Source organism: Zonotrichia albicollis, chromosome 4 (genome assembly GCF_047830755.1).
Source record: "Zonotrichia albicollis isolate bZonAlb1 chromosome 4, bZonAlb1.hap1, whole genome shotgun sequence".
Classification (NCBI taxonomy): domain Eukaryota; kingdom Metazoa; phylum Chordata; class Aves; order Passeriformes; family Passerellidae; genus Zonotrichia; species Zonotrichia albicollis.
Genome location: NC_133822.1, coordinates 55277047 through 55299011, shown reverse-complemented (window position 1 = coordinate 55299011; position 21965 = coordinate 55277047). Strand labels below are relative to the sequence as shown.

Below are 21965 nucleotides of genomic sequence, written 5' to 3'. Positions count from 1 at the left end.
AAAGCTTGCAATGTTTATACCTTTGTGTGATTTGAGGGAACAACAAGCCCACTGGACTTTCTAATTTAAATGAGTATAATTCATTTTCATTGTTGTTTTTTATTTAATTTGGTTTGCTCTGTTCTAAATAATTATTTTTTTTCCTTATTTAATTCTGATGCCAGATAGTATAGTTCAGTCTTTGTCAGCATGAGCTGTTCAGGGTTTTTTGATCTTGGCTTTTTAATTTGTTTGTTTGTGTTTAGTTGGGTTTTCTTTAGTTGTTTGTTGGGGGTTTTTGGTGTTATTGGGGGTGGTGTTTGTGTTTTGCAAGTTCTGGAAGGCTATGTGAAGGAAGCAATGCCTTATTTTTTAGGATACGTTGATATGAATAATCTCTGTATTCTGTATCTTTGAGAACACGTGGTAATTTTGTGTGATGTAAGGTTAAAAGGTAAATGGTATGGTACTGTTTTTTTTGGCTATTGCATTAAAGTGTTTGACCTTCAGTAACCTATCTTTATCTTAGGCTGTAAACTGTTTAGTTCTGCTTATCAAAAGGGACTTCACTGCTCTCTTTCCATGCTGTTCTCATCCAAAACACACTGTATCAATCTGGCATCAGTAGACTTTATCAGCAGCAGCTATATTCTGTTTGGAGATTAGGCATAAAAAGTTTATGTTGTAACAGTACATTTTATTCAGTGAATATTTTCATTTGTAGTTCAGTGGTTTCCAATTTCATTATCTAGATTAGATCTTCTTTTGTATTACCTTCTTATTACCTTACTCTTTCCCACAATTTTAGCTGTTTGACTTGAAATTACTTTGTTTGGTGTCACTGTAAAGTGAGTTATTTTAGACTATTCACACTATACCCTATGTCTGTCTAAAAGTAAGGTTAAAATGGCAAAAAGTATCTTTGCAGGTTTTTGACAGGTTTGTGAAGGAGATCCCTTCAAATCATAACATGGTGGCTGTAACTTGAAACTTAAGTGTTTAATTAAACAAGTCCCCCCTACCTTCAGTTGTCTGTGTGATTTACAAAAGTGAAGCTCTACACATCAGAGTATTGGCCAGAGGCAGAATTTGCTGTATCTCTGAAGTGGCCATAATTGATAATGCTGCTGGTGATTCTCAACAAATCTGTAACCTGCAGGAAGCTGACAGAGTTTGAGGGCAGCTGCTAGTTTGCTTGAGCTATTTTTTTCATTGATGTGCTAATTTACACATCAATGTACACAAAGTAAAACATCAAACATGATGTTTTACTTTTATTACTAGTAAACAAATACTGTTACCATAATCAGCCTCCCTGTTTATAGTTGGAGTAAATAGGATATTTCATGAAGTAAATCCAAGAAGACTGAGTCTCAACTGCTTGTATCCTTGTGTCAACATTAGTGTGTCTGGCAGGAGCAGGGCAGTGTTGTCCTCCTGAACTGGGCACTGGTGAGGCCAATCCTGTGTCCAGTTCTGGGCCCCTCGCTATGAGAAGGACAATGAGGAGATGGAGCATATCCAGAGAAGGGCAGCACAGCTGGTGAAGGGGCTGAAAGTCAGTTCTTATGAGGAGCAGCTGAGAGAGCTGGGGGTGTTTGTCCTGGGGAAAAGGAGGCTCAGGGGGATTTATCACTCTACAACTGCCTGCAAGGAGATTGTAGCCAATTGGGGATCAGTCTCTTCTCACAGGTAGCAAGTGACAGGACAAGAGGAATGGATCCAGGATGCACCAGAGGAAGTTTTGGTTTGATATTAGGAAGAATTCACCAAAACAGTTGTCAGACATTTGGAACGGGGTGCCCAGCAGAGTGGTGGAATCACTATCCATGGTGATATTTGAAAAATGTGTAGATGTGGCACTTATGAACAAAGCTTTAGTGGTGCACTTGGCAGTGTTGTGTTTACAGCTAGGCTCAATCTTAAAGGTCATCCTTAATGATTCTGTGATTCTGAGTTTTACCTCCCGAGTATTGGAAGTATCTCTGTTACTTTTTGACTTGGTGGATTTGTTGCATCATGCTGCTACCAAAATTTGTAGGTGTCAGGCATTACAGAAAGCTGCTCTAAGCTGTCTGAGGAAAAGCTAAAGCTCTCAAAAAGAAACCCCAGCACAGAACAGTATTTGATGATCCCAGTTTCTTCTTTTTTTTTATAAGAACAGATTGAAGCCAGACTCAAAAAGAATCAAAGCTTTTCAGTGTATGCCAGAATCCGAAGACAAGCAAGCACTTCAAAAAGTCACGAGTGTGTTCGTGTATCTTGCCAAGTTTGCTCCCAGTCTGTCCTCTGTCAATTCACCCACCCCATCAGACAACTTCTGGAAAATGTTCAGTGACACTGGATTGAATAGGGCACAAGACATTCCTTGAATGAGTTTGATAGGTAACAGTTCTTGTGCTGAAATGCTGCAGCATTGCGTAACTGTCTCATTAGGAAAAGCTTGAAAAGAGACTGTAGGGAGCCAGTGTTCTTAGAAGATGTTTTTAAGTACAAAATGGGCTTGTTTTTCCCAATGCAAAAGACAAGTGATTTCCATCCAAGCTCTTTTGAGCCAGCTAATTGCTCTGATTCTTCAGTATTACTTATGACTGTAACCCAAATTTGTTGAATAATTAATTCCAAGTGCCATGGGATACAGTCAGTGGTACATCCACTCAGTAAGTGCAGAACTTGTACCACATTCCCTTGGAACCACAGTTGGTAATATCTGCCCTAAGACATATGATTTACTAACCATAAAAAACAATCTCTACTCCTTGTGGCTTTCTCTTTAGGGAGAGACATGCTTTCTGTTTTTACCAGTTTTTGGATCAGATTTCTGCTTCCACATTGATATGAAAATAACTTGAATTGTGGGAACAGATTTAGAAGGAGAGAGTTTGTGTGTTGAATGCTAAAACACAGAAGTAATGAACATATTTGCAATAAGAAATTATTGGAATATGAATCCCAATATAACCAGTTAGATGGTGCCTGGGCCAGTTCTGACCCTCGCTGCTGGGCCAAAGGCAGCACTGTGGTGTTTTACCCCAGAGATACCTTGGCTGCTGGAGAGTGCAGCGGGGCAAGTCCAGGCTTGTCAGGACTCCGTTTACCTCAGGAGAGAGAGCTTCTGGCGATGGTGGAGAGAAAGGGAGTGGATTCTGCTAGAAGGTTGCCAGATGTTTATTCCATGGGTACAGAGATGTCTGCACCGGGCCACTGCTGCTAACAGAATAGAGGCCACATGGTCTCATTAACATTTTAAGCTCAGGACAGGGGAAGGGGAGGGGACAGGTGAGCCACCAACCAGGTGAAGGGGCAGGGTCTCAAGGGACTAGGGACACCTATCACACGACGCCTTGCTGGTATGTTAGCCTGATTGACAGGGCACACTCAGCGAGGGGGAAGGGAGAAGGTAAAACAGGATATTGCAACACACCACAACAAGAAATGAGGCTTTATCATACAGGTTCTCTGACCTGCTCCAGCTATTGTGCCAGCTTCACGTTCTGTTTCTGTATATATTTTGTATTTGACTGAAGTTGCATACTAAGATAGGCAAACATTTAAATGCAGATCCTGTATGCTTTGTCTGTCTGGGTTAGGGGGCTGTTCCCTGAGTGTTTCCAGATGAGCTCAAGGTGGACACACTAGTGTAAAGCTATAGATAAATGCCCTCTGTAGATGTCATCCATAGCTGCTCATGACTTTCTCACCCAGGACAGGTGATTCCTCCCTGCAGCCCAACTGATGTCCTAGCATGTGACCTAATCAGACTGGTTTTGCCTAAGAATTCATTTTAGGAGTAGTCCTGGGTATTACTGGCTCACACAAACAAGTGGGGTGGTGGTCTCTGGCATAGGGATGCTGACAGCTGGGAAGGGGCAATAGCATTTTCAGCTGACACAGCTGCATGTGGAAAAATGTATCTATCCACAAGCTAAGAAAAGGTTAGAGAAGTATTCAAAAATAATTTTCTTTGTTTATTTTGTTTTAGATTTGAAATGAGTACTTAAATTAAATGATGAGTGACTATTTCAAGGGTAAAGGCAGGACAGTGACTTGGACTCGAAAAAAATTTGATTAATTATTGAGGCACTAATAAAACTGATTTGTGAGGCTAATATAATGTGTGAAGTAATTCAAAACCTTCAGAAGCAGTAAGGTTTAACATAAACTAAGCCATAAAATGTTGGTAATCGCAGTAATTGTTTTTCTTCTTGCAGCTGTTGCTTTTCTTTCCTGAGAAGCTGCCCATTACACACAGTAGTTTACTTGGTTTGTGTAATATTTTCTTTATGCTGCATATATGATGAAAAAAGCCACCCTTTGGCATGCAATTTCATACTTGCTTTAGCATTTTTTTAACCATTAAAGAAAAAATTCAAGTTGCTCTTTATATAGTGATGGGGAGGAAATCTTCACTTGTAAGGACTGGTTCTTAAACTCAGATCCACCAGCTTTGAATAGTTTTGAATTTGTATTAGCAATGCTGTGCCAGTTAATTGTGCTACTAATCTGCTCAGAGTTGCTCTTAATTGGTAAGAAGGAGTTGTTGTTGGGTTTTATTTTTGTTTGTTTGTTTTTTATTACTGCTTATTTTCATTGTGCAATTGGAGAAAATACAGGCAATCCACACCTCTGGGTAAAATGTTATCTTGCCCATTAACAAAAATGAGCCCACTTATTGCAGAATGTTGTTGAATCTGAGAATATTTGTAGCTGAGGATATTTGTTGAAATTGAAAGCGGCATGGCTGTTCTTGAGGACAAACTAAGTCATCACGAGTCAGTTTTGGGTAGAATTAAATGCATAATTTTTGATCTTGACTTCAACACAGTCAATCTGTGTGGATTTTGAAATACTGTACATTTCATACAAAATATTTGTCTGATTTTATGACAAGAAAGATTGGTTTGTCATTTTATTATTGCTGTTAATATACAGCCCATTCTGCTAAAGCTTAAATGAATATCACTTTCCTTTATGGTCAGTGGACGTAACTGAAAATTATTTAAAGCATTTTTAACAAGACAATTAACATAGAGTCTTTTGCAGATAAACTTCACCCTTCCTGTTTTGGATGGAGCAATAACTTTACTGTGGCTCAGATTTAGGAAGTGGCTTTCCATCAATTCACTGTTTTATAAATAAAAAGTTGTAGGGTGAGGCCCTTCCTTTGGCATAAAGCTGATTATTTCCTGTTTAATCCTAAACTGGTGTATTTCAACTAATGGAAGTTTCCTAGCATCTGTTGGAGAGGAGAGTTTTTAGGATTTTGTTTTCATTTATGCTCCTACAAAAATACAGTTTCTGTGTTTGCATAGTATTATAGAACAAAGAGAAATTATTAGATATATAAATAGTTATTACCCTTTTACAACTTTTGAACGTGGCTGGACAGTTGTTTGTACCATGACATTCTTAAACATACAGCTGGGTATTCTTAAACATGAGCTGCATTGACACATCTTCAAGAGATCATCAGTCCTTCCAGTGAGATTTAGAAACTGATCAATTGTAATTGCAATGGGTTTTTTTAAATTTCATATTTATCATCTCCTTGCACAAGGCACACACTTTCTATAAGAAGAGGCAGAATTTAAACTTGTACTGCTGTTTTACCTAAGGAACACACAAGTTAATATATGAAGTAACTCTACCCTCATCCAACACATCTGTTGTAAAGAAGCCTATGAAATCGAGGCCACACACAAACTGGTCTCCAAGGGCCTGTAGTTGGTGTTAAAATGCTGTTATTATGTGGTCTGATTGGTTTAGTGAAGAATAATCTCCAGTAAAACCATGTAACATAATAGTCTTGCTCTCCCACATGGGAGCTACTTCTGCTTGACTAAGCAAGACATTTCTTGAAGAAGTAATAATACACTTGTTCTTGCCAAAATGTAACATTAAATGAAGTGTATAATCATGTACATTTCTGTTGTGTACCAGTTCTTGTTCATTTAAACATTTGTGTCAAGTCCTCCACCATAGTATTAAAAAATTAGTAAACACATGGATTTCCTAGCAATATATTTGAAATAAATTCTTACTCCTTGTTGGAAACTTGTGTGTAGTACTTTTAAAGCAATGAGTAACTACTTGGAATTTGTAAGCTTTCATAAATGAAGACTCTCCTTTCTAAATAGCACCAACTTTTGCTATGATTGTTCTGAATCATAACAGTCTTGCTCTACAGATCTGTCCTTGGGTGACCACAGCTGTAAACAGGCTCTGCACTTGCTGAGGGACTTCACATTTTATTGCTTTTTAATTACATTATTCTTTAGGTCTCCTCAACAGTGTCATACAAAAGCTGGATTCACACAGGTCAATAATTCTGCCCAGTGTGTGTACAAGACCAGGGTTGTGTCTCAGGACCCACGCCAACTCTTGAAGATTTTCAGCTTTGAAAATATATTTGTAAACTCAGCAGAGTTGGTCACTGTTGACACAGACACCCACCCCCAAGTTTTACAGAGCACTTTTCATAGTAGAATTCTGCTTTTAAATGAAGAGAAAGCCTTGTGTGGTGGCACTATTTGAGACTGCATGTCCTCTATCAGATTAGTTCAGTGGAAGGGGTGAGTGATGCTGTGACCTAGAAGTGAAGCACTATAAACAGCTGAACAGAAACTGGCTCCCAGCACCCTCCCCTGCTCACCTGCTGCCCCCATGTATTGCCAGTACTGCTCCTTGAGGGCAAAGGGGAGCTCAAATCTGAATCCCCATCTCTTTTAAAGTGAAGGCTCTATCGTCTCTTCCACACAAGGGACTTGCAGGAGACTTTTCAGTCAGATATTTAGATGCCAAAAATTGCGGGCTATTTCTGAAAGTTGATTAAATCTATTGAAGTGCCTAAAAGGGAACTTGAAAGTTTCTTTGGAAAGGGAGGCAGAATTGCATTTAAGTGCAAATAACTTTAATAATTTCCATATCTTCAGTAAGAAGCAAATTGACATGAAATTGTTCATTATTCCATAATAGATTAAATAACTTGTTTCCCCCAGTTTGCATTTCAATGAGTATCTAATTGGTCTATAAACACATTGATTAATGGGTGCAGAAAATATTTCATAGATACAGGGCAAAATTGTTAGTGTGTTTTTAAGAAAGGAATAGAGTATGCTTCTTGATATGTTAAACATTGTATGCCACTGTAAACTATATATGTATACTATCATAACCAAGCATTGAATTTGTTCTATGTTAATTTAGTTTTTTGTAACCATAAAAATTAGTTCATTATGGTTGAAAATCAGTTTTAAATGTCTTGATCATGAAAATTGTCTGCAAGTGGTTTAATGACATTTCTGAGCATTCTTTGCACTGTGGAGCTATAAACTTATATTTTGTACTCATAAACATAACAGTACAATTACATTGCCACTGCAGTGATGAGAATGTCTGTGTACCATTTAAGTAGTGGATTAACTTTTGTAGTTTGGAAGAGTAAATTTTGGGTAAGTTAATGAAATATAATTTACATAGTTGAAAAAAAAATCGAAGATAACACATAAATAAATGAAAAAGAAGGGATTTGGGAAGAGATAATAATTACTTTTAAAAGATGCCACTGACAAAGAAAAAGCTGTGATAGGGGCAATTCAATGTTTAGTAGTTTCCCAATTTGCTTAAGCTTACATGCACAATTAAAATGCAAATCTGCATATTCAATCAGAGTTAGGTCTACATTACAAAAAAAATCAGTATTGTTTTTAGTTAGAAGTAGAAGGAAAATTATACCTAATAGTCTGTTCTCACCCATGCTAGGAAAACCTGGCACAGGTGTGGCTGGGTTAATAGAAGACTGGTTTGTCAGACTTACTTTAGGTCTGCTTAGGAGGTGAAATAAGAAGCTGGTTTATACCACCAGAGGGCTATGCCAAACCAGCTATTATAGTTTAGGTGAGGGAACAAAAGCTGTTATCTCTGTCTGGTGTAGGGGGGCCCTGGGGCATCATTGAAGTGAGGGAAATTTCCAGCAGTTTGCTCATGGAGTGTCTGGAATGGGCATGGTATGGCTTTCAAACTGGTGCTGTACTTGTGCTCTGCATGTTGCTCTGCCTTTCAGTGAGAAATCTAGCAACTACCAGTGAGCAGGTTGCTTCTTTCCTCCTTGCATGGAGTATTTGATAGTTGTGGGAAATATGCCCTTAGTAACTGAAAAGCTTCTGTCTTCTGGAAGATAATACATGAAATGAGTACTTGCATGAATCACAGATGCAAAATTGTGATTGCTGGGCATGTTGGGTCTTCTCAAAGTGAGTTGGGATCTAAGGGTTGCAGGCTATTTAACGTGGTTTCTGAGCCACAGCCTCCTTCCCCTGTGGTAACAGAGCCTTGGGGTCTTGGGCCTTTGGATGAGGAGTTAGAGCAGGCATCTGGAAGATGAGTACTGACTCACAGGCACTGCTGGTGGGCTGTGTGCATATGGTGCAGAGCTGCTCACAGAGTCTAGACTTGTGTCGTGCTGCTCTGAAGGAGTTCTGGTGGAGGCGACAGTGTTACATCTATCTTGAAATGTATGGAATGCTAAAAATACTCAAAAAAAAAAAACCCAGGAAAGGTTGTGAGGAAAAAGAGCAAGATGTTGGAAATTGCAGATTAAATCATGGGCATCAATTTTGCTTGCTAAATCATCATATCCACCTAATGGATGTGGTCTTTATCATGTTTGCTGGTCCTGCTTGTCTCTGTGAGCAGAAATATCCCCTTCTGCACTGGAGTTTGCCCATCTCCTGCATATGGCTGCTCAAGCCTGGCATGTGCAAGTCTCTGGATGACTTCTGTGGAAGAGGTTTTCTTGTGTGCATGAATCCAAAAGCACTCAAAACTAGTGCCACAGTGTCATATTAATTCAAAACCGTATTTGGAGAGCAAAGTGTTTTAATACCTGCATATAAAATAAAGCACATCCATTAGAACAGTTCTCCCAGAAATGAGAAGTGGAGATTCATTTGAGTCCTTTCTAAATCAGTAGAAATTTGCATTTGCTACTCAGTTCTACTTTCTAGAAGCTGTGGACATGTAAGATGCAGAGGCTAACTTTTGTATCCTAGTGGGACCAGTCTTCCAGAGAGTCATTCCAATTATCAGAGAATTTCTCTCTTGTTTCCCTTTTCCTAAAAGCCTGTTTAGAATAGATACTGTGGTTTTAGCTGTTCTGAGTAACCTTGAGAAGTTACAAAAACTTCTTTGCACAGACTGTAGAGCTAAGCTAAGGAAACTGGGTGCATGGGTTGAAATAAGGCTTGTCCTCATCCCCTTTGAATACCATTGTTTGGTCTTGCTGTTGAAATAAAGCTGGCCAGGTATGCAAGATTTTGAGATCAAAATTGCTCTTATGATTCTTGTAGCCTGTAGTTATTTGCAGAGGAGGACATCCTAAGTTCTAATTTGCATTGTTGTCATTACTGTTTATATTGTCCAACAGCTCTTTTGCACAAAGTGTATGTGTGGCTCTGGAACAGTTTTGAAGAAAAACATAGTGCTGTCCTAGTCAGAAAATTATATGGGCTCTGTCAGTGAGTAGTAGGCATGTTGTCCCTGGCCATGTGTAATTTCACCCATCAGCAAAGCCATTTATCCTTCAGTTTAAGCTAAGACCACTTTTAGATTATCATTGAAAGAGGGATATAGCAGTCAAAGACATGAGCAGTCCCCATATGCCTGCTTCTGCCCCTCTTTCTTCCTGTTTCATTCCTCAGCTGAGCTGGAAGAAGAGAGTGTTTGCTATCCATAATTTTTCCATATCAGTGTCATACATTGTAATCCAAGACACTGTTGATGGCACTTTGAAGCTCACTGTGAAAACTTGGCATAGATGTAGATGAGGGAGTTCTCAAAAGTTTCATTCTGCCTGGGGAGTTGTAGGGCTTGATTGCCTCCAACCTGGGCAACTGACATCTCCATTGCTCTAACTAGGTCTGGAAGTAAATGTCTTTTAGCTATATTTAAACATCTCTAAGTGTAAATTTTGGTTTAACTTTCTCAAATAAATGAGGTGTGTTCACTAACATATTGCAGGTGCATCACAACTTTATATTTGCATCAGGTGCTTACACAGAGAATGTCACAGCAAAGGGCTGATCTCAGCCAGAGCCTCTATACCCTTATCACGTAACATTCTAAAATTCCATGAGAATAATATAAAAGTATGCATATTTGTGATCCTGTGACCTCACAGATGCCAGATGTGCTGATTTTGGAAAACACTTCAAAGAACTTGAATTCAGCTTAAATACTTGATGTGCCTAGGAGAAGCAAGCGCGCATATATCTCTTTATATATAGATATATACAGTGTGTGTATTTAATATTGTATTTACATATTTGGAAGTAGAACAGCTGTTTCTACTTTTTCTTCATCCACTTAGTAAAGTTTTACACGCTCTTTCCATTAGCTGGTGCTGTATCTTAGGTCAGAGAATGAATGTGTGCTAGGGCCACGGTAAATGAGAGCCCTGTGGCTCTAGCTGTTTTCAGGATTATCTGATTTATATGTCAGACAGAGTAATCATGTCATTGGTATCATTCCCTTTCTTGTTTTTCATTTTAAAAATGTTATTTCTTCTTTCTCCACACATGGAATCATTTTCAGGTTTCAGTTCCAGATGTTTACAGATGAGCTTTCTATGGTCTGAGCTCAAAATCAATATCAGCTGGAATTTTAAAGATAGAGTTATTTTCATATGTTGTGGGTCACAAGTTCTTCCAGTATTTTTCTCCAACAGAGAGCTCTTTCTGCATGGTTGGAATCCTTTCTGCAATTTTTTTTCTTCTTCAAGCATCACATTCTCATCTTATTTGTCAGAAATAGCCTCCTTTTATTCTCTCTAAAGATAGATATTAATGTCATGCCACAGTTCCCTCTTCTTTCAAGAGCTTTCAGTGCTTTGACAAAGCACTGAAAGTAATTTTTTTCAAGTAATTGATTGTACTATTAAGCTGTAATTAATTAACATATTCTGTATTGATATTCTTGTAATTGATAATTGCCATTTCCTTCTGTAAAGCAAAGTATCAAATCTCTGGAAGTTGGTAGCTGTGCCTTGACTTCAGAAGGAAACTATTTTGTGAAGTTTTCACTTTAAGACCATGGCTCACAGTTCTTTCAGTTGTGCTGATGCATCTGGTTTTAGAATTGAATCACTGAATCACATTAATGGGGTGGGGGGGAAGTAATTTTAAAAGGGAACATCTCAGTGATGCAATTTACGTTGCAGCTATACAAATAGATTTATCAGCACAATTGTGATGGAGGCAGATTGTACCAGGATCAGAATTAGCAGCTGGGGCAGAAAGCTTGTTGAGAGAAAATTGCTCAATTATTGTTAGAGGAGCTGAGCTGTTTCCTTTGTTTTCTGTTGTTAAAAGTGCCTTCCTGCTCCACCTTCGCCCTCTTCCCCCAGTTTAGGTAAATTCTATTTTTTAAAAGTCTTTTGTCACAAAATATTGAAAATGTTCATTTCTTTGGTGAAGGTGTTTAGTTTCCAGATTGTTGTGATAGCAAAGTGACTTTTTGGATTCAGCAATGATAAGGGCTCTCTTGATTCTCTTCCAAGTCTTCTTTTGTGAAAATTTGGAAGAAAAATGTGCTTAGCTCAAGCCAGTATTTATATGCTAAGAGTCACAGAATTTCATCTGGGCTAGTTCTGTGTGGGGTGTGGGTGAAGTAGCAGGTAGCACTATTTGCCTTTAGTTTGCAGACCCATGAAAAGTAGAGCATTTTCTTCAGTTGTAGCTTTGGGTGCCTCCCTGTGCAGCTCTTTCTGAACTTTTCCTTTGGGAAGAGAGAAAAAAGTAACACAGATTTCCTCCATTTGAAGTTTTTACAGAGTACCATGTTTTACTTGCTGTGGAACATAAGCTCTGAGAGTCTGAGTTTTGTGCTGTTGTTTTACTACCAAAGAACTATAAAGCAGGAAACAAACCCCTCTCTGGAAAAAATGCCATGTGCATTTCCACACTTAAAAATGTTTGTCTCAAGTTTGGTTTGGGCTACACTCTTCTTTTTGACTTGTTACTCTCCACTGAAGTTTAGTTCCTTCCAAAAGATTCTCTTTTATTTGCCAACCAGTGTTTGAAAAGTGGGTCTGCTCCTAAATTGTTTTCCTAGACTATGCTATTAAGCATTTAAGAATTATCTTCATTAAAGGTATTGTGGTAATCATTGTGTTTCTAATAATAGTTTAGTTTTGTACATAATGTTTGGCCTTTTTGCTGTTTTTCTGACATGAAGATGCTTGAGCTGACCTCAGACTGGTCCTTATTAATGCGTTCTTAGGGTGGGTTTTCACTGGGGGAGGGATGGGTGTGCTTTGTATGGTTTTTTATTTCATTTTTAGTAAAGGGGAATTGCTTACATACAGTTGGATCATTTCTGTCCACAATACAGGTAAGTGTGAAAGAGTTGCACATCTCTGTGAAAAACAAGTTTTAAGACAAGCAGACAATACCAAAAGATAATCATACTTGGAAGAATATCAACATTTTAGCTTTTTTTCCTCAAAAAAAGATGTATGGAGATAGAAAACTTACTTATCTTCAGTCAAAAAGCTAATGTATTTTGTAAATGGAAATTGGCCTAAGAGGTTTGAAAATGAGTTGCATCTGGCAGTTGGAAGACTTTGAAAAGTTCCTTTTTTGCTGGGTGTTCAGATGAATAAACTTAGCTGGAATTTGGAAAAAAAAATTGAAACGTCGCTGACTTGCTTTGGAAATTGCATAAGAGTATGCAATTTATGCATATGTTCATTATGCATACGTTTATTATATTTTAATTATGCATATGCTTATGTTTGTTGCTGCAAAACAATTGCAGAGATAATGAAAAGTTAGTTCATCTCAAATGTGGTGCATGACTAGCGTGCAAACTCTCCATTCTTTGTGGGAGATGGATTCAGGTAAACCACTGCCAGGACTTCTTTAATCCTTAGTGATTAAAAGCATCCAAACTAATTAAAGTCTTCTTTGTCAAGGAGTTCTATAAGAAACATATCCAATAAACAAAATTTGGTGAAATTATTTAAACACAACTTATATCTGAAGTATTAGGAAGGATTACAAACAAAATTATTGGTGCTTTGTATGAAGATTGAGATTGCTAGACATTTCACAGTTTAATTTTAAATATATTGAAATGAAAAGAAAATCTGGTTTAGCATTTGTACTTTGCTTTACTGTTATTTATTAAATATTGCTGCAAGGAGTACTTCATTTCTCTATTATGGTATTTCACCTTATAAAAGTTATTTTTGGTATCCAGATAGTGCTGAGCTAGTTACATTTTTATTAGCACAAGTCAGAAGACAGGAAATGGTCAGTAAGTTTTACAGCTGAAATTCAGGTTAAATCCAATATCCTTTGTTACGTTTGAATCTAACTCAATAAGGGTTGATGTAAATAATGTGCTAATGTAAAGACTTTTGCATTTAATAATTTTCTAAAATGTGTTGTTTCTAGGTCTACAGACAAGACTGTGAAACCTTTGGCATGGTAGTGAAGATGCTAATTGATAAAGATCCATCTTTAGAGAAGTCCATTCAGTTTGCCCTGAGGCAGAATTTGCATGAGATAGGTGAGCGATGCATTGAAGAACTCAAACATTTCATTGCTCAGTACGATGCTGCCAACCAAGATGTGTCTGAGCCCTTCAAAGAGGGCTCATACTAAGGACAAAAATATGCTTTTAGATCCTCTGCATTGTGTCTGCCATAGTCCATAAATCTGCTTTTTGTGGGGAAAGAGGAACTTTTGTTTGAGGTTTGAACGCAAGGCCTGTGCTCCTTTCCAGTAGCTCAGGTGGCTGTTCCCTTGTCCACTGTGGTCTCCACAATTGTATTCATCCTACCTGTTCTTGTTGACATATATTCCTTTGAAAGGATGTTCTTTTCAAAAATGCTGTAAAGCAATGAACTGTTTTTGAAACCTTTCCAGTTACCTTGGAAAAAATGATCAGTCTGATGTCTGTACACTTACGTTTTGATGCTTACAAGTGTAATTGAAGCATTGTATTTTTTATTAAAATTACATGAAGCTGCTCTCATTCCTCAAGTTATGCACAAATATGTCTTGTTATCATACATGCTATAGGAAGGGAAAACTCGCAGAATTGGTCACAATTATGATTTAAATTATTTAGCCTGGTTTAATTTAAAAAATCAGCTGAATTCTGTAAAATTACACTAGGATTTATCTCTCGTCTGACTGCCAGAATAATTAACTACTTGTTGTAAAAAGTGCTGTATTTTTGTTCTAATTGCAGGTTCTACAAAATGCCTTTTAAATTTTGGTGTTTTCCATATCATGACTCACTACTAGTAAGCAGTATTATGTAGGATGGATTCCATTTTTTGTTACTGTTTGCTCTGTTTTTAACTACACTGTACAGAATGTAGCTATGGGCAGGCACTGAGCAGGGAAAGGTCACTTTTCCTACTCTGTTGCTCTCCCCACTTACAACTTCTCAAGCCTTTTCATCCATCAGTTTTAACAATAAGGAGGCTGTGTGTAATCTTTATTTCCAGCTTTAAGAAGGAGCAGGATTTGGGGTGTCAAGGATGGACAAGGAAAGTGAGCAGGACCATCTCTTCAGTAAACCCAGGTGTCTTGGTTTGAAAAGACAGGTGTCTGCTAAGAAGGCAGGAGCCTCTCTTGAAATGGAAAATGTAAACCCCTCTCCTCTGAATTATTATAATTTTGAAATTAAGGGACTTTCAGGCAAAGATATGGGAATAGGAATAACAGTTCTTTACTAGGAAAATTAAAATAAAAATGCAGAGATACAAAACAACGACAGAGTCAGAATACAACCTTACACCCTGTTGGTCAGTGTGTTGGTAACAGTCTGATTAAATGGTGGCTGCCGTCCTCCTGGAGTGACAAGAGTGGTTCTGTTAAAGCCATGGCCCTGTAGAAGGGTGTAGTTTTCCAGTTGTGGTGTAGATGGGCCTGGTCTTCCTCTGGGAATCCAGTGGAAAAAGGCTCCTCTGGTATTCCAAATCTCGGATTTTTATCTAGGTAGGAATGCTTGGCTCCTCCCCCTGGGCGGAGCATCCCATCGCTGGGGGGGTGTAATTTTCAATCGGGCACTGAGACTCAATGACCCATTAACAGAAGAGATCTCCCTGGGCTGAGGATGGGTCCTGGAAGAGATAAAGAAAACTGCCCCACCTGGTTTTAACAGCTGGCTCATTAACAGGATATCCCCCTGCAGAGTTATGAGGGATGGGTCATGGAAGAGATAAAGAACACTGCTCCACCTGGTTTCAACAGATGGTGATAGAATACATACTTCTGGTTACATCTTACATTGCAGCCTTAGAGACCAGGTTGCTTTCAGTTGGGTGGAACACAGAGTTTATCCTTAAGTCCTCAATTTCACTATCACTTCAAACCTAGGGGATTCTGGTTAGCGTCCAGCAGCACTCTTGACCTGATAGAACAACTTGCAGTTTGGGAACAGTGGTTGAGGAAAGCCAAGAGGTTCCCACTGAAAAATATTTAGGATGCATTTAGAGCATGTGAAACACTGTAAAAGGACTAATAACCAAACTCACCATTTCCAGATTTCATTAGAATGGTGTGCAGAAACACAAAGTAGCAATGATTTGGCATGTACAAGGTACTGTATGTATCACAGCATCTTACACATGCAAATCTTGCTATGGTGTATTAATATGTATTGCATCAGATTCCTGAGATGCCTGGTTAGTTCTCATGTTGGTAAGGGGAGGTTTTGCCGTTGGCTTTTCTTGTTTTCTAAGAGTTCACATTGCTGCAAGGAGATGACCTGCAACTGGGATTGTGTGGGCTGCACAGTGAGTGGGAATCAGCTCATGGTCCTACAGGATGCTGATTTGGGGAGGGAGAGAGGAGAAGAGAGGCAAGCTGTTGTGACATGGTAGTGACACCTGATCCACTCCTTCTGGCAACAAACTGGTTTACTGAGATCAGTCAAGGTCTTCTCTGATGCAGAAGCATAACTACAGCACTTCACTACTTCACTACAGGACTGAGAGCCTTCAGGATGTTACATCTGAGTTTCTACTTTGGGTTAAAAATGCTAATGGAAAAATAATAAAATTGTGTGTAATATATTTTTTATTAAAAGTTGCCATTGCTACTGTACAGTTTGTTAGGTGTTTCCTTTGTTAGAAGCCTGATTATGTTTATTGTTATAAAAGTATCCAAGTTTTCAAGTGCTTTTCTGTAAAGTAAGGCTGAAGTTTACACTTACAGAATCATAGAGTATCTCAAGTTGGAAGGAGCCTATAGTGTTGGTTGAGTCCAACTCCCTGCTCCTCACTGAACCACTAGGAGCATTGTCCAGATGCTCCTTGAACTCTGGGAGGCATGGGGCTGTTCCACTTTCCTGGGAAGCCTGTTCCAGTGACTAACCATCCTCTCATGTCCAATCTGAACTTCCCCTGATGCAGATTCATTCCATTTCCTTGAGTCCTGTCACTGGGCACCAGAGAGAATTCATTGCCTTCCTCTGTGCTGCCCACCTTGAGGAACCTGTAGAATGCACTGAGGTCACCCCTTAGTTTCATCCAGGGTCCTCCTTTCAGCACCTTGATCACCCTACTCTGGGCACACAGATAGATTCATATCCTTATATTGTGGCTCCCAAAACTGCCCCCAGCACTCGAGGTGAGGAGCAGAGCAGGACAATCCCCTCCCTTGCCTGGCTGCAGATGCTGTGCCTGATGCCCCCCAGGACATGGGTTGGCCCTCCTGTTTTCTCCTCCTGGGGCACTGCTGATTTGAGTACAATTTGCAATCAGCTGGGGACTTCCAGGTCTCTTTCTGCAGGGCTGCTATCCAACTTCTCACTCCCTAAGTTTCACAGGTAATCAGGACTGTCCTGTCCCAGGTGGTGAATGTGGCTCTTGCCCTTGTTAAACTTCATGCAGCTGGTCATTGCCTCCCAGCTCAGAGTCTGTTCAGATCTCTCTGCAGGATTTCTCTGCTCTTGAGGGAATCTACAGCTCCTCTCAATTTAGTATCATCAGCGAACTCACTCAATGGACATTTGACTTGTCTTTCTCCATCCAAGAGCACTGGATGGAGAAATTGAGCCCTGTGGAGTCCCACTGGAGACCAGCTGCCAGCCTGAGGTAACACCATTCACTATGCCTAATCATTTGTTTAATCTGATTTTTTTTTTTTAATTGATTAAACTTTACTTGTGAACTAAGGAGTCTTTTGAGTTTTTTGTAAGTGCTATTTCTGTGAAAGGTTTAATTCACATTTCTAAGTGATGAGTAACTGATTTTCCATATAATACTTGGCATTGTGTTGAATGTTTGCATTTGAACTTTTGTGATGCATGCTTTCAGTTGATGTAAGTAAAATATAATATCGAAGTCCCTTAACTTAAGGAAGAAACATGGCTTTTATTCTTGCTTGCTTTACAAGTATGTATTTTGGATTAGTTTTATGTCATGTAAAAAAAAATGTGTCTGATCTCGTAGTCAGCCTCAGTGGGGCTCTGGAAAGCTGTAGGAAGAGCAGAGGGGGAAGGAAACATGTTGTGATGGAGGAATTTAATTTGTTGCCTTCAGAGCTCCTGAAAACAGAAATTACTCCTAGCACTTTTTAATATTGCAAATACCCTTAAAAATTAAAAAGAAGGTGGAAATTGAAAGAGTATGGAAATGTAGTGCTGTCTGCTGAGACTGAAGTGGTTACTGCTGTAACCTCACTTGGGAGAGTTGGCAGCTTTGAGTGGCAATGTGAGCAGTAAAGGTGAAAATCAGCAACAAAACCACTATTGATATGAAAGGAGGTAATGCCAGGTATCAGAGAAGGACCAAATCCTTGTCACCCTTTTGTCTGCAAGACTTTCAGTTTTGATAAGGATAAAGTTTTACCTTAATATTTTTTACTGTCAGGAAGGTTGTACTGGGTGTGGCTGGGATGGAGTTAAATGTTCTTCATAGAGGCTGGTGCAGTGTTGCTTTGCTTCAGGTTTTTCCGGGAAATATGGTGATAACACTGGGATGTTTTAGCTATTGCTGAGCAGAGCTTACCCAGAGTCAAGGCCTTTTCTGCCTCTCAGCCCACAGCACCAGTGAGGAGGGTGGGAGTGCACAACATGCTGGGAGGGAACACAGCCAGGACAGCTGATCCCAGCTGACCACAGGATAGGGCATCATGCCTGGCTTATAAAACTAGGGATGGGGGTGAGGAGTTTGCCAGGGCTGTTCAAGGACTGGCTGGGTATTTGCTAGTGCTGAGCTAGTGGGTTTTTTGGTATTACTTCAGGGCTCTTTGTTTGGAGTTTGTTTTTATCTATTAAATGCTCTTCAGCTCAGCCCATGAGTTTTCTTATTTTTCTCTTTCCCATCCCACTGGGGGGTAGTGAGTAGGGAGCTGTGTCATGCTTAGGTGCCTACTGGGATATATGCTCCACTAGGAATATGGGTACTACTTCCAGTAACACTAACCACACTTTAGAGCTTTTGTGACTGTATCTGAGTCTTGTGCTGGTCACTGACACTATAACCCATACCATTCTCAAGGTGGAGGAATCAATTAGAAATAGTTCTCATAACGAGTTGTCAAAGATAGTAAGATATTGTGTATGTCAAGCTGAAAAAAATAGTCATATAGTCATCTTTAAACTTTTTTTTAAAAAAAGAAGGTATTAAGAAGCAGTTAATCTGGGAGAACTGTAATATTCCATAATACAGTGTACTACAGTTTGGGAGAGTACATCTGCTGCATCTCAGGAGATGGTGTGGCATCAGAAGAATTACTTGTGGAGACATTTCTCCATGTCTCCAACACGTGGCACAGTATTTTGTTTCTGAGGATCCAAACAGAAAGCCAGCTGAGAGTGGAAGGTCCTAATCATCCTTGGAGCATCCTGGGCTGGGGGTTATGAGCAAGTCAGCATCTCCAGCCCCGTAAGCCCTGCCAGTGTGGGGCTGTAGCATACTTGAGCCCAGCAGGCACATGGCTGCTAGGAAAGCTGCCTGTACCCCGCAGCAGCCAGATGGAAGCACCCCACGGGCACCCAGGCAAGGCTTTGATCAGCTTCTACCCCCACAAGACCTGTGTGTGCTGGGAAAATGACCTATGTGGTGAGTACCACTTCTGGTCACTTTACCCTGAAAAATACAAGCAATTAACTGCTAGTCTGAGTACCCTTAGCAATAGCCTAATTTTCTTGGGTGTCCATGTTCATTCCCTCCCTTACTTCTAGCTGCTTTTGTTTCCATACTTCTCTATCCTCAAGAAGGGCAAGCTTAGTAAATGCTAAAGCCATTGGCTTTCTGACCACCTGAAGAAAGGAAATTAATGAAATAATAGATGCTTCTTACAAAAAAAAGCCTGTGAAATGGAACTATCTTCATTAGTGGATATCACTGTTAAGAAATTCCTGTCCTTTATTTAAAACAGTGGAAGAAGTTTATTATAACTTTAAATAGTTCCTGCTCCCTATCTGGACTTCAAGGCAACTACTGTGATTACCTCCTACTTTATAGTTTTGTCCAGCTTGCCTTCTAGAACCACTCAGTATCTCTCTTCCTTTAGGTAAGCAAACTTCAGAAATTATTTTTGGGGAAGGAGGGGGAACAATAATAAAAAAATCACGTCCACAGGAGTTGCATACTGGTTGTAATGATATATTCCAAGCTTGTGTGGTTTTTACATTTATATAGTTTACATTTTGCTTGACCCATAAATAATACTTGCAAGATTAAGAGGGCCATAGAGAGTATTTACATAGCCCCACCATGCATATAGAGCTTTTAATACCTAGTAGACAAAATTAAGCTGTTTTGCACTGAACATTTTTCAACTTAAACCCCCTGACTAAAATACAAGCAATATTTCATCCATAACACTGCTGGTAAACCCCTAACAAATCTAGTTTGATATTGTAACAAACTTCATCAAATTCAGGGATATAAAAATATTCAGATTTTAAAATTTTAACTGTACAATATGTACATTAGTATTTGCACTGTTAAATTATGAATACATTTAAGCCTATGAAATACTACATTATAAATATCAACTTTTTTGACTTAGAATTGCAGCTAATACATTTTAAAACCTGGATAATGCATGTGAAAAGACACAATTCTGGAGCCTAATCCTTTAAGCCCATATGAAAATACTTTAGTTACGTAAGTGGATCCATTGACTTAAATGGGGTTACATGCCTGAGCAAAGGACTCCAGCAGTGGTACCTCTCTCACTGCTGAGGGGTGGGAAGCATGGCAGAAAAAACATCACCACTCATTGGCAGCTAAGTCCAATTTCCAGAAGCTGAATTAATATTTTCCTTTAAACAGGCATGAAAAAAACCCCAAACCAAAACCAGCCATCTCACACTTTCTCAAAAAATTGTAGAGGAAAAACCATGAAAGTTAAATGTACAAAACATTCACTGCTGCTTTAGGATACATCAAGGCTTCAAGCATTTCAGCTCCCACATTATGATTTTTGCTTTCTCAAGGAGCATTTTACACATAAAAAGAATCCAGTTTTTGTATGGAAACTTGAATAAGGAAGAATGAGCTTTATCAATGAAGAAAGGGCACAGTATAGAGCCTTCTTTTTCTTGGCAGTAAGAGGAAGAAGTCAAAGTGCACCCCGTGTGTCTATAGCTACAGCACAGGACTGACATTTTTATTTATTCATCTTTGTCAAATCCTCTCTCTCAGATAATTCAATGTAGGTGAATAGTGAGCATAAAATAAAATGTCTACAAAACCTCTGTATTAAGAACTGCAGTAACAGTATTTTGACAGCTGAAACACAGTATGTAAACCTAGTAGTATCTGAGCAGATCATTTGGCGTGGTGACATTTCTTTCTGAATGTTACTTTTACAATGTAAACTCTGGCACGGTTATCATTTACAGTGGCAAAGCATTATGAACTTCAGCAACTTGCCTAAGTACAATTATTAATATAAAAAAGATGTGGTTCAAACTGTAGCTACAGAATTGACTGGTCCTCCCAATTAAGAAATACTAGTAATTAATTAAGATATAATACAATTTTTTCCTTTGTGTCCCCTCTTCTTCTTTGATTTGGTTGTCCTTTGTCCAAACTGAGAACTGGATAATGCAGTAGTTGGACCAGAAAGATCATCTGTATAGTATGGATATCTCAATGACCGTGGCTGTGGAATTGGCTGTCCTAGAAAATATCCTTCCTCTTCAGAATCAGATGATGAGGATGAAGTTGAACACCAGGAGTCATCTTCCTCCCCATACAATCCAAAGAACTTATCAGCCAGCTGATTCCGCAGTGCATAGTCAGACCTGGTATGGGCATATTGTCCATACAGCTCTGCATTTTGGATATAGGCCCGAAGCTCACGTGAGCTTCTGTTCTGTATAAATTTTTCATGATCCTGAGGGGAGTAATAACGAAATCTCTCTCTTGGAGAGCATCTTCTTTCTGTGGCCAAATTAAGTGCATTATCTGAACGAGACTTCCTACTTCTTCTGCGGTGGTGAGAGGGCCGACTTCCACGCTCTTCGAAATGGTAAACACGCCTACGAGTCCTTTCACTCATGGGAGGCTGGCGTATCTCGAGGTTCTCATAACTTCCATTATCAATAACATCATCTGAGAACTTCACTTGTTGTGGTCTAGACTGGGATTTAGATCGTCTCAGTACAGGCACATGCGCTGGCTTTTCCTCTGGCAGCACTTTTTCCTGACACAACTCTGAGCTCAGGCTCTTCAAGGACTCGGTGCTCCGATGGAGCATTGAAGAATTCAGAGTTCCCATGTTGCTCATCTTCTCACAGTCCTCCACCTCCAGTTCTTGGAAAGTTTGCAAAGAGTAGAGAGATGGCCGTGGTTTGCCTTCTCCATCCATTGAAGCCCCTGTGGTGGGAATGGAGAAAGAAGGAAAAAGAAAATGAGAGGAGAACCAAAGAGACAAGTATTATAACAAAATATGAAACATTTCTTGTCACCAAGTGTTTTTTTTTCAACTATTACCAAAACCACTTCC

The 21965-nt window shown here is 39.2% G+C and overlaps 2 protein-coding genes across 5 annotated transcripts in view; one reads left to right on the top strand and one right to left on the bottom strand.

Annotated features, from left to right (window-relative positions):
- PPHLN1 (periphilin 1) overlaps positions 1-16100 on the top strand; it is a 63841-nt gene extending 47741 nt beyond the window's left edge. For both annotated transcript variants that reach the window (XM_074539840.1, XM_074539839.1), the window contains exon 10: positions 13434-16100. In XM_074539840.1, the coding sequence (XP_074395941.1) occupies positions 13434-13643 (210 nt within the window). In that variant the 3' untranslated portion in view covers positions 13644-16100. The remainder of the gene's footprint in view (positions 1-13433) is intronic.
- Positions 15425-21965, bottom strand: part of PRICKLE1 (prickle planar cell polarity protein 1) — a 70184-nt gene continuing 63643 nt past the window's right edge. For all 3 annotated transcript variants that reach the window (XM_005480528.4, XM_074539838.1, XM_074539837.1), the window contains exon 8: positions 15425-21835. In XM_005480528.4, the coding sequence (XP_005480585.1) occupies positions 20979-21835 (857 nt within the window). In that variant the 3' untranslated portion in view covers positions 15425-20978. The remainder of the gene's footprint in view (positions 21836-21965) is intronic.